We start from the raw sequence: 20,467 nt of genomic DNA on the forward strand, positions 1-20,467 counted from the left end.
AACGCCTCTCCTAAGGCTACAGGATGTGCATACCACCTCGACAACGCCTCTCCTAAGGCTACAGGATGTGCATACCACCTCGACAACGCCTCTCCTAAGGCTACAGGATGTGCATACCAACTTCTCATTACTTGTCCCAGGGTGCTGCGAGCCCATCTAACCTGCCGTTTTTCAACCCACTGTATGTTTTTGTTGTGTGTTGTTCTCTTTTACGCAGACTGTTTTTAAGCACTACCGACCTGGGGCGGATGCAGGATTTTGTCAACGGGGGGGGGGGGGGGATACGAAACACTATGGGACCCCGTAGGGTGTGGGGCCCCCTCTAAAAATATCCTTGCATTCCGGCCATTTAATTTGTAGATAAACAGTTTCAATATTTACCGACTGTTGCTGTAAGGCTAAGGCACCAATGCCCATAGGGACGAAACCTGAGCGATCATGGGTGCCGCAGGAGGCGAACAAACAAGTTCCTGTCAACAAGAAGAGGGTCCTCAGAGCAAGCAGAAAGAACCCAGGGCCAACGTGGTGTGCCTCTAAACGACCGCTAATGCCTCGGCAGGCTGACAAATAAGGCCCCGTCCAGAGCACAGGACACTGAGCAGAGGGGACCTACTCAAGACCATGCATTGACATCCTGCGCGATCAAAAGCATCCGGGCAGGTTAACCGCAAGATCCTTGAGAGGAGTGAAGAGTCCTCCGAAAATGGGGTCAAAGGGAAAGAACCCCAAATCAAAGTGGAGGGCACTTGGGCATCGAGTGTCTCGGTGCCTTACCACATGTAAATTCTAGCAACAGCACAAGGCCCCTCGAACAGGTGGAATGAACCCGATGCTAATCTGATGGGTTGCTGAGCAACTGAGTATACCCTGGCATATGAGGCCCCGCAAAAAGCATACAGAGCCTTTCGGGAGAACGGGAACAAATTCGTGGAGGAAAACTTAATCAATCAAGAGTGCTCAGGCATGGAAGCAGATATAGTCCCAACAGCAGTATTGGACCCCACGGGAAAATGCAAATAGATCAAGGGCAGCGTGGAAAGCTCATTAGCCATCAGATCGACCCGGCAAGTGGACAGATAGGGTCCTGGTAACAGCGTTATGTCTCTGGACAGCGTAATGAACCCCCAAATTCCTCCCCCCCCCCCCACCCAGCAGCAACATCTCCTCAATCAGCAAATGATTAACTTTGTCTGCTTATGAACTCTTTACTTTTGCCAGCAACCGTTCTTGGTCGTCTGCAGACCCAAAGATGTCCAGTTGTGTGGTGTGTAATGTTTTGTTTAAAAAAACTGCGCCCGTTCGAGCGGTTGTGAGCCCCTTTGGAGTCTATAAATCCCCTCGGCATGGTTTATAGGGGGTACGGTCCCGTGCCTTCCCTCTCCCCGTCTGTATCCGCCACCGCCCTAGGCAGTTTAGTAGATGGGGCCCGTTACGAACAGACGTTCATCCATTCAAATAAGAAGTAGCCAAAGCACAGCATGGAGAGCCCCGGAACGATCGAGTGTGCCCGAGTAGGCAACAGATCGGGACCACGACAAGAGCGGGAGGCCAGTTCCCGAGCAGGTTAGTATAAAGGGTCCCGTCAAGAGCGTAGGGACTTCCATTCAAACAGGAAGCACTGAAGACCTAATGGAAATGACCCCCGAACGATGGAACGCACCCCAGCAGCTTATCAGAATAGACTCGACAAGAGCGTAAGGCTCTCCATTCAAATAAGAAGTGCCCAAACCCCGTGCAGAGCGCTCCCGAAAGATGGGATGTGCCCGAACATATTTTCAGACGGCCCCCACAGGAGTGTAGGGCCCTAAATTCAAAGGAGGTGACCATATGGGCCCCCGACAGGAGTGTAGGGCTATCCAGAAGTCCCCAAAACACAATATGGAGAAGCCCGGAGCAACTGGGGGTGCCCGAGCAGGTTAACAGATGGGGCCGCCGACAAGAGCACAGGGCCTAACGTTCAAATATGAAATACTCACGACACGATACAGAGGGCCCACGAATGATCGAGTGCGCCCGCGCATGTTAGCAGATAGGGCCCCCGTCAAGAGCGCATTGCCCTCTAATCAAACAGAAAGTAGCCAAGACCCAACGTACATGTACCCCAACAATCGAAGGTGCCCGAGCAGCTTATCAGAAGGGGCCGCATCAAGAACGTAGGACCCTCCATTGAAATAATAAGTGCCCAAAACCCAGTACGGAGGGCCCTTGAAAGATGGAATGTATCTGAGCATGTTATCAGATGGCCCGATAGGAGCGCAGGGCCCTTAATTCAAACACCAAGATCCAATGTGCAGCGCCCCCGAACAATCCAGTTTGGCGAAGAGGTGAACAGAGAAGGCCCCCGACAAGTGCGTAGGGCCCCATTCAAATAGGATGTACCCAGGACCCACTGTAGAGGACCCCCAAACGAAGGAATGTGCCCGAGCAGTTTATCAGATAGGCCCCCGACAAGAGCGAAGCAGATGTAAATAAAATGTACCCACGACCCCGTGTGGAGAGCCCCAAAAGATCGAGTGTATCCGAGCAAGCTATTAGATGGCCCCGACAAGAGCGTAGGGTCTACATTAAAATACCCAATGTGCAGGGCCCCCAAACAATCCAGTGTGCCGGAGCAGGTTAACAGATGGGGGTCCGACAAATGTGCAGGGTCCTCCATTCAAATAGAATGTACCTAAGACCCAATTTGGACGGCCCCGACCGACCGAGTGTGCATAAGCAGGCTAACAAATGGGCCCCCGACAAAAGCTTAGGGCCGTAAGCAAGTGACATAGAATTGGAAACTCCCTATACCAATGCAGAGGGCCTATGAGCATATCGCGAGCGTGCTGATAGGTGAAGCAAGACCAACGTAAAGGTCCCCGAGCAACCGAGAATACCCCGGCAGGTTAGCATATGAGGCCCCGTCTATAGCCCACAGAGCCTTTCTGGCGAATAAAAAGAATCCGTGGAAGGCCCCTGTGTGAAAAGAGCGCCCCGACACGCTAGCAGGAAGGCACAGCAACAGTGCAGGGCCCTCTGAGCGAACGCAAATAAGTGAAGGGCAACGTGGAAGGCTCCTTAACGATCGGAATGGCCCTGCAAGTGGGCATATAGGTCTCCTAAAAACAGCACAGGGCCCCTGGACGGCAAAACAAGGCTTACAATTTTCAATTACCGACATTTTTAATCATTCAATATTTTTATCCCTTCTCGTTGGCTCTTCACTTTCACTGGCAACTGTTCTTGGTGGCCTGAAAATCCAAAGATGTCCAATTTTGTTGCGTTTTGTGTTTACGAAGCTGCATCTGTTTGGTCGACTATGAGGCCCTTCGAGGTTCAAGGGGGGGGGGGGGGCCGTGGCCCCGTGGCCACCCCTCTGGATCCGTCCGTGCTGCAGGCTAGAGTACGTGGGGATAAATCATTGGTGAGTGGGGTACACCATCTTTCTGCCGGGGATGCTGCAGGATGCAAGCCCATTCCAGCAATAATCTTGTAGCTCTGGTGCAAACCAACGCCAGTTACCTGTTAAAATGCTTTATTGAATGTGGTAGGCCGAAGAAATCTGGTTTATGGTGATATTTATGTTTAAACCAGACAGCAAAGGGTAACGTTGTCACGTCGCCGGAACGCTGGTGCCATCTGATTTAGTCCCATGTTGACGTCACAGTGCCGCTACACAGATTACGGTAATGTGGGCAGAAGCAAGGCTACGGCAAAAGTAACGGCAGCGCGGCACCCGGCGCGGTGTGAGTTGCGTTGGCGGCGAAAGCCCGATGAATAAAGTTGGGGAAGGTTGGTCGCAATGTGGGTTGCGTAAAATATTGGTTGCAATCATTAAGGGCTTTTTGTTGTTATGAAGAACATATTCCTGGTTTGAACATTGTACACATTGGTGTGACAGCAAATGATTTGTCATTGTTGTGACATAACCAAAGCTATGTAATAATTGTAACCCAGTAACTGAACTAAACTCTCATTATTGACGACATTACGTCGGTAGAACAACTGGCCAGCATAGAAGTGTCAGTTTTTTATGGTCTCAGAAGGGTCTTGGTCTCCCGGTGTTGGTTTGGTAACTTATAGTGGGGGCATTTATGGAGGGAAAGGGAATTCTTAAGTCACCTCTTGGCCTCAACAATATTCACTTGGATTGCTTCCCCTGGGCCAGTATATCATTGATGTCTAAGACTCAAGGCAAAAAGAAATTGTGTGGTTGTTCATTCTTTCCCTGTGTTGGTATTATGTCTAGTATGAAACATAGCCTCTCCAGCTTGTTTTTCGAGATTGGGTGCAAAATAGCTGAGCAGTTGATGTGTGTGTAAACCTATATCAACCACAGTTGTTTGAGAAATGCAACCTTTTAATTTTACTCTTAGTCAAACCTAATGGCCTTGATAATTGCATTGGTTTTCCTCATCTTTTTTATACTTTCATGCTCATGCTTTTCAAGTTCTTTGGATTGTCTTAAATATATATAAACTCTTCTCCTTAAAAGCTTAACTCTTGTCTCCTCTCCTTTTGTTTCACTGTTGATCTGAGTTCACATGCATGGAGCATAAGCAGTAATCTTTGCAGAACCTTGCCAACAATTAAGATGGCTAGGAAAGATGCAGTGAAAACCATTACCATGAGCAATAAAACTAAGAAAGTTTTTGTCAAAATGATGTGAAGGCAAGGAAAAAGAAATGGAACAGCTTAACCATTTACCTCATTTTTATCCATGCAACATCCAAGCATTCCAAGAGATGGTGCAAGGGGAACTGGCAGGTTCCATCTGGAAGCTGTTTCCAAGCTTTTGATGGACTGGTCTCAGTTGTGCTTGCATTCTGGCACTTGAAACTTTATTTGAGCATCACAAAGCTCAGAAAAGTAATACTGTGTCGACAACTTTTGGACAGAGTTAAGAGGCAAAATTATGTTGCAAGTCACCATGTTTGTCATGCCCACAGATGCCAGGAAAATCAAGATGTGGGACCAAGTCTAAAAGTAAGCATTCACCCCATTGTTTATGGGTTGTTCTGCAGGTTCAGGTCTCAGCAAACAGATGGAGGAATCCCAGAATACAGGCTGCCATGGATGCATCATCTGTCTGCTGCATAACAAGCTCTTGGAATTTAAGAAGACAGAACACATTATTGCCATCAGCTTACTGAATGCATGATAAAAACGATTACAGGGTGCAGAAACACCCTCAAGACAGGCACACCCTAAACAACTGCCATTGCCTAGGATGTGTCTGCGCCTGTCCCATTTTGTTTTGCATTGCCCAGGGTCCAAATGGCGGGTCATTAAACAGTGAAATTTGAACATGACGCACGGGCGCACAAGACCGTTTTCCACGGGTAGATCGCCAGCCGCTGCGAACCGGGATCGGGCATAGATGTGGCGACAAGACCGGTGCAGGCCCGCTGGTCTTGCACCGGCCGCCCGGGAATGTGACGGACGACAAAGCCGACGAGCAGCCGTTCGAAACTGTGTAGGTAGATCATTGGACGGAGCATCGAGCGGTGTGAGACGTGCTGTCACTTGTCAGGTGCACAGAAGCGGCCAAGATGAAGTTGGCTTGTTTTGATGGTTTTCACGTTGTATACCTCAGCTTGGCAGCCAGAGCGGTCAGAAACGCAAATACAGTTCAAAACGTCGGCCAACGGACCAGCTGCAATTCACGTGCCTAATACGAGTTTGTTGGACGCACGGCTATGCCAGTATTCGTTGGGCGAACAGGGGGTGTCGACATTTTTAAAAAACGGTGCCGAATACGGCACGCTGTTAAATCACCGCGTGCATCAATTCATTGTCTGTACTGATTGTGCCATGCCGCCGATCGATTGCCCCGTCTCCGGCGCCGGCGGCGGCCAAAACGACGAAGAACCCATGCGCCGGATGCTGCAGGCGCTCGCCAACCGCCATTCTTTCCTGCATTAATTCACTTTTTGTGGCGAGAGAGGTGAGCCATAGTGACGATCAAATGCATTGCCAGAATGCCTTGCTTTGAGAAATGCTAGAGAAGCCACACGTATCGAGTAAATAATAATTGACAACGGGTACGATAAAAGGGCCCACGAAATGCATATATTTTCACGTAAACTCACGGCTACGGCCAAACGGCACTCCCACTGGCCTCTGGGGGTGTGTTTTGGGGTTAGTAAAGTGTCTGACAACACAGAAACACTGCAGCTGCATCGACAAGTGGCAGGGGCGAAATTAGGGAGATCTGGCATTTGCAGTGGTAGCAAGTGGATTTTCTCGCACTTTGGAGTGCACGTCAACGCTCCAACCGCAGTGGAAATCTGGAGACCAGGGTTTGAACGTCCCTGACAGCCAACACATCACACCAGGTGCCCGTCAGGCGTCCCAGCAGTCAGAGTTCGGGTCGGCCAGGGAATCCCATGAGCGGTGTTGAACGCATCCCGCAATAATGCAAACGCAAATCGTCCATAGACGCTCCGTCGCTTAGCCAAGCAAGCCTGCAAGCTCGTTTTGTTCTAAGTGTAGTAAGTTGGCAGTTGTGTTTTTTGTTGTCTAAATTCCTGAATAGCTTGCTATGTCACAGACTATGCATCCGAGGTAATATGTGTCCTGGGATTCCTCCACCTGTTTGGCGGGACATTTAAATGCTTATGGTGGTTCCATGATATGCAATGATTGTAAGTCATGCTAAGTCCATAAAATGAGAGTTAACCATTGCTCTTCCATTTGTACAACCCTTCTGTTGCTTCTATCATATTGCTACGATCATATCACTATACTCGATTAACGACTTCTGAGAAGTTCTTTTCGTACGTCATGGCCAACTCACAGTTTTCCATGGTCACACAGTTGTTACTCACGATGAACTTTTATCTATGAATGACACATGGGTCACCTATAATGACGCATGTAACAGCCACCTCCTTTTCTTGGTGCCAGGCAGATGTGGATTATACTTGTCTTCACATTCTCGCCGATGTGGGAGGTATTCGACAAATCTATTGAAAAACTCACTGATCCGAACTTTCAAATTCATCGTAAATCCACCCAAGCCATGCCTTCGCGCGTATTTCAAAATGCTCTTGTGTGCCACGATCAACTAACTGCTGCAGAGGTCCGGTCCAGCTGGCCTTGGCGACGGCCTTTCCTGCTGGCTGCGGCCGCCGCCGCCGCCGCAGCCGTGCTGTACGCGCTGCTGCGGCGGCCGGCCGAGCCTGACTTCCCGCAGCTGGCGCTGATCGAGCCGGGCGCCGGCGACGCCGGCCGGCCCGTGCTGCTCTCGGCCGACGAGCAGCGCCGCGCCGACCGGCTCTTCCAGCAAGAGGGCTTCAACGTGGTGGCCAGCGACAAGGTGCCGTACGTGCGGCGCCTGCCCGACGTTCGGCCCGCTCTGTGAGTGCTCAGCCGACCGCCAGGTGGTGTCCGCTCGCCAGGGGTCTGTGTGTGGGTCCCTCGCGGGTTTGCCTGAGTTCTCCGTGTTTCACGGGACATCTCTCGCCGCAGAACGCTCCCACGCAGTATGCAAGCAATTTGTCCAAACATGTCAATAAGAAGACTTGGCATGATGTAGAAGTGTTGACAGACCATGTTTTCTTCACATTTCTTCGGCTAAGCGTGTTAACTATACCCGTGCGACATGCGTCCTATGGCCCGTGTCCCTGGCGTGACATCTGGTGACCCCGCGATCCTGCCGCCGGCCCGCCGGGACCAGGTGCCGTAATCGAGCGTTCGACACTGACCTGCCCAACGCCAGCGTCGTCATCAACTTCCACAACGAGGCGTGGTCGGCTCTGCTGCGCACCGTCCACTCGGTGCTGGCCCGCACGCCCGAGCACCTGCTGCACGAGGTTCTCCTGGTGGACGACGCCAGCACTAAAGGTTGGACTGCGTGCCGTGAATGGTGGCGCCGTGGCGGCGGAGACGGCGGGCGATCAACGATTATGCGTGTTTACTTGTGGCTGGGAAGAAGTCTAGCTTTTGGCTTCGTACTCTGAGGTTGCAGTGTGAGGAAGGTGGTTGTTTTGCATCTGGGTCTATGGGGTGGGTATCCTCAATGCTGTTTTCCTATTCCAATTCCATGTTTGTTTCAGTCGAGGCCTGCCCTGTCATGAAGTCTGCACTGCCCAGCCACCCCATTTGTATTTATAATATTTGCGATGCCTTCTGGAGGAACCCTTTCCATCTGACGTCATTTTGGGATCCTGTAAGGGATATGTGCGATAATATGGCAGCAAGCCGGGATCTCTCATCATGGGGCGAAGGCTGATGCTGGATCCCAGCTATATTTCTAGAATGACGGAAACCCCCAGTGAATAACGTCGCGAAATTGAACATGTATTTTTTTTGCTGTTTTCTTTTTGTGCCACCTTGAAATGATCATTGGCTGTTGGAAAGGGAAAAGAGGTCATTGGCCTAGCCTCCCATGGGCTTGCATTACACCAGATTGATAATTTTGGTACTTTTTCACTGAACCACTCAAAACACAAAATTGACATGTGGTGCTTTACAGCAATGGCTATTGCTAATGCTATTATGCCTATTGCAGCATGTAGCAGTATTGTGTGACAATGCATGTTGTGCCTCTTTGGACTGAAAAGGGCTGTGATCTGCTTTGCGAACTCGTAAGTTTTGTATCATTGATTTGTTATCGCCACAGTTGATCTGACACCAGGTTGTCCACTGTCTGTTTTGTTTCATTGCCACCCGGCTCCATTTGGAGCCGGGTGGCAGAGCTAGGGTAGATGACTCACCTGCAGGCACGCACCCGTAACCCTCGCTCGCGCCGCGCCTGCCGACAGCGGAGCTGGGCGTCCAGCTGGAACGCTACGTGGCACAGCGGCTGCCAACCAAGGTGCGGCTTCTGCGCCTGCACGAGCGTCAGGGCCTGATCAAGGGCCGCCACTGGGGCGCCGAGCGCGCCGGCGGCCAGGTGCTCATCTTCCTGGACTCGCATGTGGAGCCCGGCCAGCAATGGTGAGCCGCCGCCGACGCTGGCCAGCGGCCGTCTCGGGAGCGGTCCTGAGTAAGCGCGCCGGCAGACGGTGACGTTTGTGGTGTTGCCGTAAACGGAGAACTTGTTTTCTGATGGCTGTGCTGCATTTGTATTGCTAGGTTTACTGGTAGCTATAAACCCAATTATGGTGTATGCAAGGTGTGTTTGTTGATATTGTTTGTATCCGCTTTTGCGTTTCCTGTTCAACTGAGCTGTGAACGGGCAGCGTTACTGTGCGGCAGTTGCTCTCTAGCAAGTGGGTTTACTGTCGCAGCATGTGTTTGCACGTGCCGCATTGCCTACTCCTGTCATGAGATCAGGGGATGATGGCCAAGGCGTGATGACCAACACCCCTTGCGAGCCCCGCGCTGCTGGACGACAGTGGGCCGCCACTGCTCTGACGACGCCGGTCCCCGCCGCCAGGGTGGAGCCGCTGCTGCAGCGCATCAAGGAGGAGCCGCGCGCGCTCGTGTGCCCGGCCATCGACAACATCCGGGACAAGGACTTGGCGTACGAGAGGGCGGAGCGCGTGGCCGGCGGGTTCGCCTGGTCCGGCCACTTCGAATGGATCGACGCAGGCGACGCCGACGGCCGGCCGCCAGCTGATGAGGCGGCGCCGGTCAGGTCAGAGCCGGGGCGCCGGGGGCGAACAGGACACTGCCAGGGGACAGAGGGGTGGCAGGGTCGTGCGTACTGATGAGAGGGTACATAACGGCCAGAGCGTACGATGGGAGGTCAGGTCGTGAAAAAGGGACGCACTGGTGGGTCAAGTTACGGTGGCTGGACGACAGATTATGGTGACATTTAAACGTTGGATATACAGATAGGGTAGAGGTGATTTAGGCCGCAGTTCTGGTAAAACAAAAGCAACAAAACTATCTGGTTGTCGTGTGGAATTCCGACATTTTCGGACTGCAGATCCCTAGTTGGACGCTGTTCTCGTACGAAAATGAGTCGTGGTGAACTCTTGCTGTGGTGACACGAAAGGAGACCGGACGGCCGCAGGACGAGTCTTCATCCCTGCCCTGCTGGGCGGGAAGGAGTGAACAATTCAGGATAGTTCATTGCGCGCCAGTGATCAGTACTTAGCGCGAGGTTTGGTGTTCTTTGTTCGAAATCCCGTTCCACGCGTCTGTCGGAGGAGTCGATCATGCAATAACTTTGCTGCCATCTACGACCTGGTAGTTTTGGCATGTTTTTTTTCTTTTATTTTGCTCCGAATGGCGTGGAGCGATGTACCATAAACGCATGTCGATCTTTCTAAAAATATCGTGTGTAACTATCATAACGTCGCATGGGGGCCAGTATGCAGTCGCCCCGGCGGTTGTTGACCTGAACGTTTCCGGCGCGGTGAGATGTCACGCGTCAGGTGGTCGCCGAACCCCGGCCGACGCTGACACGCAGAACCGCCATCGTGCACAGCTGCAGCTGCTCCCGACGGCGACCTTTGTCGCCGGGCGCTCCTCACTCTCCTAAGGCTATTGTCTCGTCTAGTCGCGGTCCCGCGCAGATGGCCGCGGAAAGTGCGGCACGTCGCCACTGGGTCCTGTCGGCCTCCGGGCTCCCAGTCTCGGCCCGCGCTGCTCGTGTCCCTGCTTCTCTCGGCTCCGAGCTCCCGGCTTCCAAGTGTCGTCCCGCGCTGCTCGCGTCCCTCCTCTCGGCTCCGAGCTCCCGGCTTCCAAGTGTCGGCCCGCGCTGCTCGTGGCCCCCCTCCTCTCGGTTCCGAGCTCCCGGCTTCTCAGTGTCGGCCGGCGCTGCTCGCGCCCCTCCTCTCGGCTCCGCGCTCCCGGCTTCTCAGTGTCGGCCGGCGCTGCTCGCGCCCCTCCTACTCTCGGCTCCGGGCTCCCGTCGCAGGCTGACCTTCCCGTCGGCCGGCGCGGGCGCCGGGCGCGCCGACACGTGACCTTCTGCCGCCGCTGACGAGCGCCGCTGACATTCGGCTGACGGACACGCCCCGGCCGAAGCTGTCGACGACGCGCAGCGGCGGACGTCGACTGCTGCCGCGGGCGGCGCTGGTGCTTGGCCGCTCCGCCCTGCGCTAGCTCGGCTCAGCTCAGCTGTCTGTCAGCTCGGCGGTTGGCTGGAGCGGATCGGACTCACGCGCTGTGTGGAACGGATCCCGGGTCTTCTGCTGCCAGCAGTGGGCGCAGTTCTCACCCACCGCGTGCGCTGGTGCCGAGCCGGAGTAGACAGGACTCTTGCCGCTGCTGGGAATGGATCGGGCGCGCTGTCTTTAGTGACGCTGGTCGGCTGCTCCACTGGGTGTGTGTCTGCCCGTGACCAGGGCTCGCGAGGTGCGGACTGCTCTGAGCGGGTTTCATCTGCCGGTCTCTCCGCTGCCGCCTGACGGGCGTGCGTCTCCGTGCCCCACAATGGGTCTCCTCTCGGCTAAGGTGGGCGCCTTTCTTGTGCTGCTGCTGTCCTCGCTGCTGATGGGCCTGATCCCGTTCAAGCTGGCCTCCTGCCTGAAGCGCAGATCGGGCGGCAAGAACCGCGCGTCGCTGACGCTATCGTGCCTGCAATGTCTCGGAGGCGGCGTTCTGCTGGCCACCGTGTTCGCGCACATGCTGCCCGAGGTGCGGGAGGCCGTGGAGAAGGCGCTGGGCAAGCTGGAGTTCCCGCTGGCCGAGGTGCTTGTATGTTGCGGCCTGTTCAGTATCTACCTGCTGGAGGAGCTGGGTATGCTGTGCGCGCGCCGTGATCCGTCGGCTGAGTATAGCACGATGGATGGTGCTGAGGAGGAGGAGGAGGAGACGGCTGAAGACGAGGAGCGGGGTGACCGGGTGCTGTACGACGCGCGCCAGGGCAGCGCCCTGCTGGAGGAAGCCGAGCGCGAGTACGGCGCTGTGACGGGGTCGCGCCGCCGTCGCCGACGCTGCCCGCCGCCGCCCGAGTCGCCGCCCAACCTCGGCAGCTTCCGCGTGCTGATCGTGGCCGTGGCGCTGTCGGTGCACTCTGTGTTCGAGGGCATGGCCATCGGGCTCGAGGCCACGGAGGCCAGCACCTGGCTGCTCACCGCCGCCATCGCCACCCACAAGTCCATCATCGCCTTCTGCCTGGGCGAGCAGCTGGCCGCGTCCGTGTCGAGCACGCAGCGGGCGCTGGCCACACTGGCGGCTTTCGTGCTGGCCTCGCCCACGGGGATCGTGCTGGGCACGCTGGTGACCTCTTCCAGCGGCGGCCACATGGCGCTGACGGCTGTGCTGCAGGCGCTGGCCGCCGGCACCATCCTCTACGTGGTCATCTTCGAAATCATTGGTGGCGAACGCGCCAAACCGGGCAGCGGACTAGCCAAGTTGGCCGCTATCCTGGCGGGCTTCAGCTTCATGTTGCTGATGGTGACTGTGGTGCAGGAGCCGGAGGAGGCGCCCATGGCGGACCCGCAGCGCTAGGGGGCGTCGCGCGCGTGGAGGAGGGAGATACGGCGGTGGTCTCCGCGCTGACGGCGGCGCGTTGCGTCTCGATGGCCGCCGGGGATAACGTCAAGGCGGCGCACGAAACTGCTGCAGCTTGAACATTCGCGTACTGCGGTAGCAATATGCGATGTCTGGGTATCCCGCTAAAGCGTGACATTTGGGTGGGAGTGAAGTTGGCCGGCGAGTCTCGTCTCGCTTAGTTTGTGAATCTGGTAATCCGGCCGGGTGTTATAGTATCGCAGTTGTGATGTTGGACTGGTGAAACGCGCGTTGTACACCCAGGTGGATCTTATTTTACCAGTCGTGTCGTGTCCCGGCGTCCGAGTTGAACCGTCGCTGAAGTAAGCACCGGTAAACTTAGGAAACGAATCCCGTGTCGAAATATGGGGAGTTGGCCTCGGTCGACTTCTGATTGTTAGGGCACTTGGTTTGGGGTGACGGCTAGATGAGTGGGTGAGGTTGCCAACTTCGATGGAATGGTTGTCTTAATTGCTGTGTGCCAATGCAAAATACATTGAGGGCACAGTCCATTCACGGACCATCTTCATCATCCTTGCATTATTCAGCCGTGGCTCACCCTGAGCACACCTATCACGAAGTTCGCAGTCAAAACAGGCTGGGGCAGCGTTGCCGAGGAGATCGGGTGACCGGCCCCACTGCCCCCGTCCCGGCTGGCGCTCGTGACGCTCAGTGCTGGCCGCGAGCGGCTGGCCCGGTGAAAGAGTGGGGCCGCTCGCAGGTGGGAGCCCGGTACCAAAGGTCACCGGCTGCATGTCGGGCGAGTGGGGGCCACAAAAGTGACGTGTCGCGTGACGGGCTAGGGGAGGTGCTGTCGTCTGAACACGCCGAATGTCCGCGCGTGTGGATATTCGAAGCGAACTGAGAGCAGTTGCTCCTTTACTACACTTGAGTGTTGCTACACACTTTACTTTACTACACTGTGGGTGGTTTTCCTTTGGCAGTTGGGTGGGGTGGGGAGGGGGAGGGGGCTCCAGCCCTATCTGAGAGGAAAATGGGCCGGGGAGGTTGGCATATTTGGGGGAAAGGTTTGGCCTTCCTCCTAACTCGCCCTCCACCTCCCAGCTTTCTGTGGAAGTTTACTCCTTGTGCTAGCGTATCAGGGCTCGCCAGTCCCTAATGGTATGAACGTTGGATAGGGGCTCGATGTTCATTCAGCAATGGTGGCTGTTCATGTCGCATTAGGGTCTTTTTTTCTTTTGCATGGCACAAAACGATTTATATCGACGGGATATTCGTCTGGAACTGCGTGATGGCTTGCATTGCATTGTCTTGCAACCGCAAACATCCTTGATTCCCACCAGACCCTTAACGTTTGAGTGAAAACCGCCTGAAAAAAACCCTGCTGCTGCTGCGGTGTTTGTCATAGTATCACTGCGTTTTTTCGAGTGTCTTGTACGGAACCTAGTTGTTTAGCTGCGCAGATCTCCGGCGCACGCTGTGCGAGCGCGGCCTGCTCTCGTGTCCGTGCCGCGCGGCCGGCTGGTGCCGGCGCGGCGAGCGTGACACCATCACATGGCGTGCGGGCGTGGCTAGTCGTGCCGGCGCCCGCCACGCCCCTGACGCGGCGCGCCGTGCCCCGCAGGTCGCCAGTGATGTCCGGAGGCCTGTACGCCATGAGCCGCCAGTACTTCTGGCAGCTGGGCGGCTACGACACCGGCATGGACGTTTACGGCGGCGAGAACCTCGAGCTCTCGTTCAGGGTCAGTACGGCGCGGCGGCAGGGTGTCGGGCGCGCTCACGCCGGCGGCTGCAACTGTGCCATTATTGTTGCAACCGCTGGTCGTGACTTATTTCCAGCGTTGCCGAAGACTGACGAGTGTTTGCTTATCATCTCAAGATGCCGAGAATCCGAATTCAAGAATTTGATGACCTCAAATTGAAAACCGATGCTGAGAGCCTGAAACCCCTCATGTGGCTAATAATAAGTGCCCCCTCCAAATGAAAAGATAGATAACGTGAGTTGTTCAGCGCATTAGCGAGGAACATACTTCACATAAATAAGACAGTAGTATTATCATTATTCCTCAGACAAAAACCAGGGCACACATACACGCACGGCACGCGCACGCATACACGCACACACACACACACACACAGGCACACACACACACAGGCACACACACACACAGGCACACACACACACAGGCACACACACACAGGCACACACACACACACACACACACACACACACACACACACACACACACACACACACCACACACAACACACACACACACACACACACACACACACACACACACACACACACACACACACACACACACACACCACAAACACACACACACACACACACACCATCACACACACACACACACACACACACACACACCACACACACCACACACACACACACACCACACACACACACCACACACACACACACACGCATGCACGCACGCGCGTGGGGCTCCGGGACAAGGCTTCCTAATGGGCTTCCCGGTTGTAGGCCGGGGGAGGACAGATGAACCCGCTCAGTAACCTATTGCGACTCGTAAAACTACTTGTACTGTCTCCCAGTCTTGAAGAAAATAAAACCCGATTTTTTCACAGTGATTTTGGGGTCTGTGGAGCTAAAGACAATCCCATTTTTCGTGCTACGGACGACAATTGGGGTCACACCACGTTGACCAGCATTTGGCATATGATGCTCGCTGACTATTTTAAGCGTTTCCTTGTAAGGCAGGCATTTTTGTTGATGAGGCAGATTTTAGTCATTAAAAGCAGCACAGTCGCTGTTACAATTTGTCCCGTTTGTTACTAGTTACCACTACCCAGACGTCTGATAATTAGGGGTATCTATTTATTAAAAATTCGTTGAGTGGTTTTTCATGGGCTCTGTAGGCAGCCACATCAGAAACATTAGTTTATCAGTATTCATCTCCATCAGTCTTTTAAGCAGGGGCTTAAATGTTTGGCCATAAGGTCCACACCGGCCCCGTCCCTTGACACGCGGTCGGTTGGGGGGGGGGGGGGGGGCAGTTCACCAGGTTGATTTTCCAGGTTGATCACCAGGTTTTCCAGGATGATTGCCGAGCCGCGCGGCATGGCGGCACCAATCGTTACATAACTGTTGGCACTTTGAGAGTGATTCTTGCGTATCAAAGAAGTGGATGTACCTGGCAAGGTCCTTGGCTTGTGGCAGGTCAAACTCAGCCCACTTCTGCCAGCGAAGACAATTTGTGGGGAATCGTGCAATCTGATACGACAACGAGTGTCGGAGGAAGCCACGCATTTTTGAGATTGAGACAACAATTGCATGCAGGATTACAAAAAAATCACTGACCTGTGGCCAGGTATGAAGGCCAGACCGAGGTCAGAACCGGTTTTTTGTTACGCGATAGTGTGCTGGGTAGGGTAGTCCCTGGTGCTTATTTTGAACTGAATGTGACAGGGACCGCATCGAACGTCTTACATGTACTTATTTAAAGTCAGAAAAGGTCACTGATATAAATTGGCCCCGGTCAACATTTTTTTTCGGCGGGCACATTGTTCGGCGCAATCCTTTGAAGCTCATTTAAATGCCAAAATTACAACACTGGTGTACTTGCTTGGTCACCAACGTTAAATGAACATCAGTGACCTTTTGCTTAGAATATTTCTTTGTTCACGGTGGTTGCACGAGGAGGTTTGGGGGCATTTTGGACACCGATATCTGGAGTTTGACCCGAAGGGCACGACCTAAGAACCTTAATTTCGATCCATTTAAATTCACATGCAGGTTACCCCACCCTGGGACATGTGTTTCTAGCTCTCTTGTAGTGTTTGAGATCACAAAGGAGCGTTGGATTCACCCTATCCCTGCTGCGATGCGGCAACTGACCGGACAGCGCAACGGCGGCTGAATCGGAAGGGACCAGTGACGTCATTGGCCTTTTCTGAGATGCACAGATTCCACTAGTAGATTCGTGACAACGCCCAACTCCCCCACGTCAAACGTGCCCCACCTACTGTCCCGTTGGACACATTTGTTTTCGACTTAGATTGCGTATGGGATCATCTAGGGGCTCAGAAGTGGCATATCTCCTGTTCATCAAGAGGTCGCCGTGAGGTTAATCATGTGATCATTACCTCCATTCTTCATCGCCCTGTCGTAGGTCAAAAGTAACCTCTACTAGATGATAAGTGATTCTGGGCGTCTTTGGTTATGTAGTCAATGTTTATTGTCGACGGAATTCCTAGTTTCATGATCTGAATGTCTATTGCTTGCGCACGAAACAAGGTGTCGTCGCCGTTTGGATATGCATTTCAGTACACACCATGCGCCATAATATGCCGCAGGGAAAAAGTGACCTGCTTTGCGCATTTGTTTTTACCATGCAGATAAAAAAACAACATGGACCGTACTGTGTTGTAGCCACCTATTGGTTTCTTAGTGTACTAATAGTTCTGTTAATGCAGTAGTGCCACCTAGTGGTGGCTTATATAACCTGAAGCGTTGGGTGGGAGATCACGTACGCTATGTTGAGCTGGGGCTTTAATGGACGGTGAAGGCAATGTGGTTTACCATCGGAAAGCCAGATGCATGTCATAAGTATGCCAGACATGTGACTGGTTTGTGACGTGCACTGTCAAGGGACGCCGTGACGTGTTTATAATTCTTGCAAGCCGGAGAACCGGGTGTGGTCAGTTTGGCGACTTCCTTCCCATGCAGCATCTGGCTCCTCATTTGTGATATCTCGGTGACGCACCAGTGTTGAACGTCTGATGAAATGTGAGAAATGCAACGTTGCGTTATTGATGTTGCGCAAAACGAGTAAAAGCTGCTAGTCAGTACTCAACGTGGCTGTTTTCATTGATCCACTCGGTGAGCAAATGAGGACGAAGATAGTCGGCGCTGCCACGCATGCCCTGCAGTCAACTTGGCTATATTGGAGCTGTTGCATCTCTCCCTGCATGTGATCAGGGTGACGGATGCCGGGCAGGTGGTCATGGGAGCCAAAAGCCTAAAAGAAACCAAAAACATTCCATTTCGCGACCATTTCGCCAACGCACACTATACGGAAGTCGTCCGCACAAACTCGCTCAGAATATACGTGCCGCAGATACGTGAAACTATTGCTGAATTGAAAATCGCAGAATCACATGAGAAATGGGAAACCGATACTGAACACCACGACTTCCTCCCTGAGCCCTTTGAAGGCTCTCCCATATGACACAGTCTGGTAATGTAATTCGTCTCCGATTAAGTTGCTCGATGTAAATGCCCTAAGAACAGTGTGTAATACGTTAAAAAGAATATGCTGCACGACGTTTGTGATTTCGACCGAATGTTTACTTTATGTGGGCGTACTGATGGAAGCCCACGGCTGTAATATATGTGCGTTTTTTTCTGGATCAATACAATGTGTTATGGACAAGTTATTATTAAAGTTATTATTGTTCCCCTCCACACATCAACGTGTTGTTCATCTAATTAGCATTGCCTTATATTTATTGCCGGGCAGAACGAAGCACAGTGCATAGACTGAAGTTTTAAGTTAAAAATGTATTAAATGCACCATGCAATCAAATTCTTAGTTTGCTATAAACATTTGGCAGCCAGTAACTGAACTTAGCGTGGCGTAGATGCTACGATGGCAAACACACTTCGATTTTTGAATGATTAGGACATCCGACCCGCTTATCGTCTCTCCTTGCTTTATCCTAAATCATCGCGACGCCCCGTTCATCCGCCAATACGGGCAGGCTGCACTCGTCAGCCAAGCGTGGGCCAAGGGGCCCCCTGCCGCGCGCCCAGCGCACGCTCTGAAGTGTCCCTGTGTGTACTAAAGCTCGGCAGTTGCCCCTCCCCCCCTTCCCCCCCCCCCCCCAAAGCTATGCAGCCCTGCCCCACCGTTATCCAGTCTCCTTAATCCTATAGCCCTGAAGTGATTGTTTCTGGCCGAAAGGGCTCTAAGCCAAGCAGCTGAATGATGAGAAACAAATGAGGATTAGGCGGTCAAAGTGGGATCTGGTGAAACAGCCTTACCTGTAAGTGACGTTTGGAATGTAACAACGTGCAGTCTATGGGGACCGTTGGAGGGAACAAAAATAATTTTGGGAAATTGTGCCGATATGTCCCCCACCCCCTCGTGGGTATGCCAGGGTGGAGTAGTATTGTACGGCGCCATGTTGGCACCTGTGCTGTGCCCACCGATTGGACGCGGCGAACATGTGCGGACTGGCGTAGGGCGGAATGTGGTGTTTTGACAGTCCGCGCTCCGCTGGTCGCCGACAGACGTGGCAGTGCGGCGGTGTGGTGGAGACGCTGCCGTGCTCGCGCGTCGGCCACATCTTCCGTGACTTCCATCCGTACACGTTCCCCTGGAGCGCCAACCCGCTGGCGGCCAACATGGCGCGGATCGCCGCCGTTTGGATGGACGAGTACAGCCGCTACTTCCACCTCCACTACCGGCACACGCACGTGAGGCACCGGGCTCGTTGCCAGTGGGATGGTTTGCGGCTGCGGTAATGATGTGAGGGTGATTGGCTCGGTGACCCAGTGAGACTGCATGCGGTGGAAACTGTGCCTGCCCGAAAGTGCTGGTCTGCGTCGACCTGTATGGGTTTTGACGCACGATGATTTGGCTTGGCATGCCTGTAATGTTGAAGTCTTCGTTGTGTGCGCTGGCATTGCTCCGCGCTGACATGTTCGCCGCGGGCCGTTTTCTCCTGCGCCGTGGTTCGCTGACCTGCCGTGACCTCTGTTGACCGGTGACAGCCTCCGGAGGCCGTGTTCTCCCTGCGCCGCGGTTCGCTGACCTGCCGTGAGCTCTGTTGACCGGTGACAGCCCCCGGAAACCGTGTTCTCCCTGCGCCGCGGCTCGCTGACCTGCCGTGACCTCTGTTGACCGGTGGTAGCCTCCGGAGGCCGTGTTCTCCCCGCGCCGCGGTTTGCTGACCTGCCGTGACCTCTGTTGACTTTTTGGCAGCCCCCGGAGGCCGGTGACGTCACGTCACGTCTCGAGCTGCGGCGTCGGCTCGGCTGCCGCTCGTTCCGTTGGTACCTGGACACCGTCTACCCCAACAAGATGCGCCTGGACGAGGACGTGCTCGCCAGCGGCCAGCTACGCTCGCGCGACCGTGCTGAGCTCTGCGTCGACACCCTGGTCATTGAGGACCTGGTGTACCTGGGGCTCAACACCTGCACCGAGCCGCCAGTCTCCGGCCAGGTGCGGCTCCGGCGCCTGGGGGCAGCTATGAAAATGTTCCGTACTAGCCATTGTTATCTGTCTCTGCTGTGCCATGTATTTTCGGTTTGATGTCATGTGTCGAGAAAGTTAGACCCGTGCGCCATTGCGCCGCCCTCATCGGGCCTCGGCGGTGCCGCGCCGCAGTACCTGGCGCACAGCTGGGGAGGGGGGGGGGGCGAGGTTCGCCGCGAGGACCTGTGCGCCGCCCTCATCGGGCCTCGGCCGTGCCGTGCTGCAGTACCTGGCGCACAGCTGGGGAGGGGGGGGGGGGGGCGAGGTTCGCCGCGAGGACCTGTGCGCCGCCCTCACCGGGCCTCGGCCGTGCCGTGCTGCAGTACCTGGCGCACAGCTGGGGAGGGGGGGGGGGGCGAGGTTCGCCGCGAGGACCTGTGCGCCGCCCTCACCGGGCCTCGGCCGTGCCGTGCTGCAGTACCTGGCGCACAGCTGGGGAGGGGGGGGGGGGGCGAGGTTCGCCGCGAGGACCTGTGCGCCGCCCTCACCGGGCCTCGGCCGTGCCGTGCTGCAGTACCTGGCGCACAGCTGGGGAGGGGGGGGGGGCGAGGTTCGCCGCGAGGACCTGTGCGCCGCCCTCACCGGGCCCTCGGCCCGTGCCGTGCTGCAGTACCTGGCGCACAGCTGGGGAGGGGGGGGGGGGCGAGGTTCGCCGCGAGGACCTGTGCGCCGCCCTCACCGGGCCTCGGCCGTGCCGTGCTGCAGTACCTGGCGCACAGCTGGGGAGGGGGGGGGGGCGAGGTTCGCCGCGAGGACCTGTGCGCCGCCCTCACCGGGCCTCGGCCGTGCCCTGCTGCAGTACCTGGCGCACAGCTGGGGAGGGGGGGGGGCGAGGTTCGCCGCGAGGACCTGTGCGCCGCCCTCACCGGGCCTCGGCCGTGCCC

At 54.9% G+C, this 20,467-nt stretch overlaps 2 protein-coding genes across 2 annotated transcripts in view; both read left to right on the plus strand.

Annotated features, from left to right (window-relative positions):
* The first annotated feature begins 3,720 nt into the window (after window positions 1-3,720).
* The window catches only part of LOC119098982 (polypeptide N-acetylgalactosaminyltransferase 5), a 30,780-nt gene continuing 14,033 nt past the window's right edge, over window positions 3,721-20,467 (plus strand). Inside the window, exons 1-9 of the mRNA XM_037222031.1 lie at window positions 3,721-3,771; window positions 4,929-4,965; window positions 7,062-7,341; window positions 7,661-7,827; window positions 8,748-8,922; window positions 9,365-9,565; window positions 13,961-14,078; window positions 18,617-18,802; window positions 19,311-19,550. Of these exons, the coding sequence (XP_037077926.1) occupies window positions 4,929-4,965; window positions 7,062-7,341; window positions 7,661-7,827; window positions 8,748-8,922; window positions 9,365-9,565; window positions 13,961-14,078; window positions 18,617-18,802; window positions 19,311-19,550 (1,404 nt within the window). The 5' untranslated portion in view covers window positions 3,721-3,771. The remainder of the gene's footprint in view (window positions 3,772-4,928; window positions 4,966-7,061; window positions 7,342-7,660; window positions 7,828-8,747; window positions 8,923-9,364; window positions 9,566-13,960; window positions 14,079-18,616; window positions 18,803-19,310; window positions 19,551-20,467) is intronic.
* Window positions 10,924-12,750, plus strand: LOC119098723 (zinc transporter ZIP2). The gene has a single exon (XM_037221734.1). It carries the CDS (start codon window positions 11,314-11,316, stop codon window positions 12,331-12,333), a length of 1,020 nt encoding a protein of 339 aa, XP_037077629.1. The 5' UTR covers window positions 10,924-11,313; the 3' UTR covers window positions 12,334-12,750.

This window comes from Pollicipes pollicipes, unplaced genomic scaffold (assembly GCF_011947565.3).
Source record: "Pollicipes pollicipes isolate AB1234 unplaced genomic scaffold, Ppol_2.1 Scaffold_4740;HRSCAF=5597_pilon_pilon_pilon, whole genome shotgun sequence".
NCBI lineage: Eukaryota > Metazoa > Arthropoda > Thecostraca > Pollicipedomorpha > Pollicipedidae > Pollicipes > Pollicipes pollicipes.

What these genes read in the sequence shown, in the direction of transcription:
- LOC119098723 (XM_037221734.1), top strand. Translation starts at nt 11,314, where the DNA reads ATGGGTCTCCTCTCGGCTAAGGTGGGCGCCTTTCTTGTGCTGCTGCTG.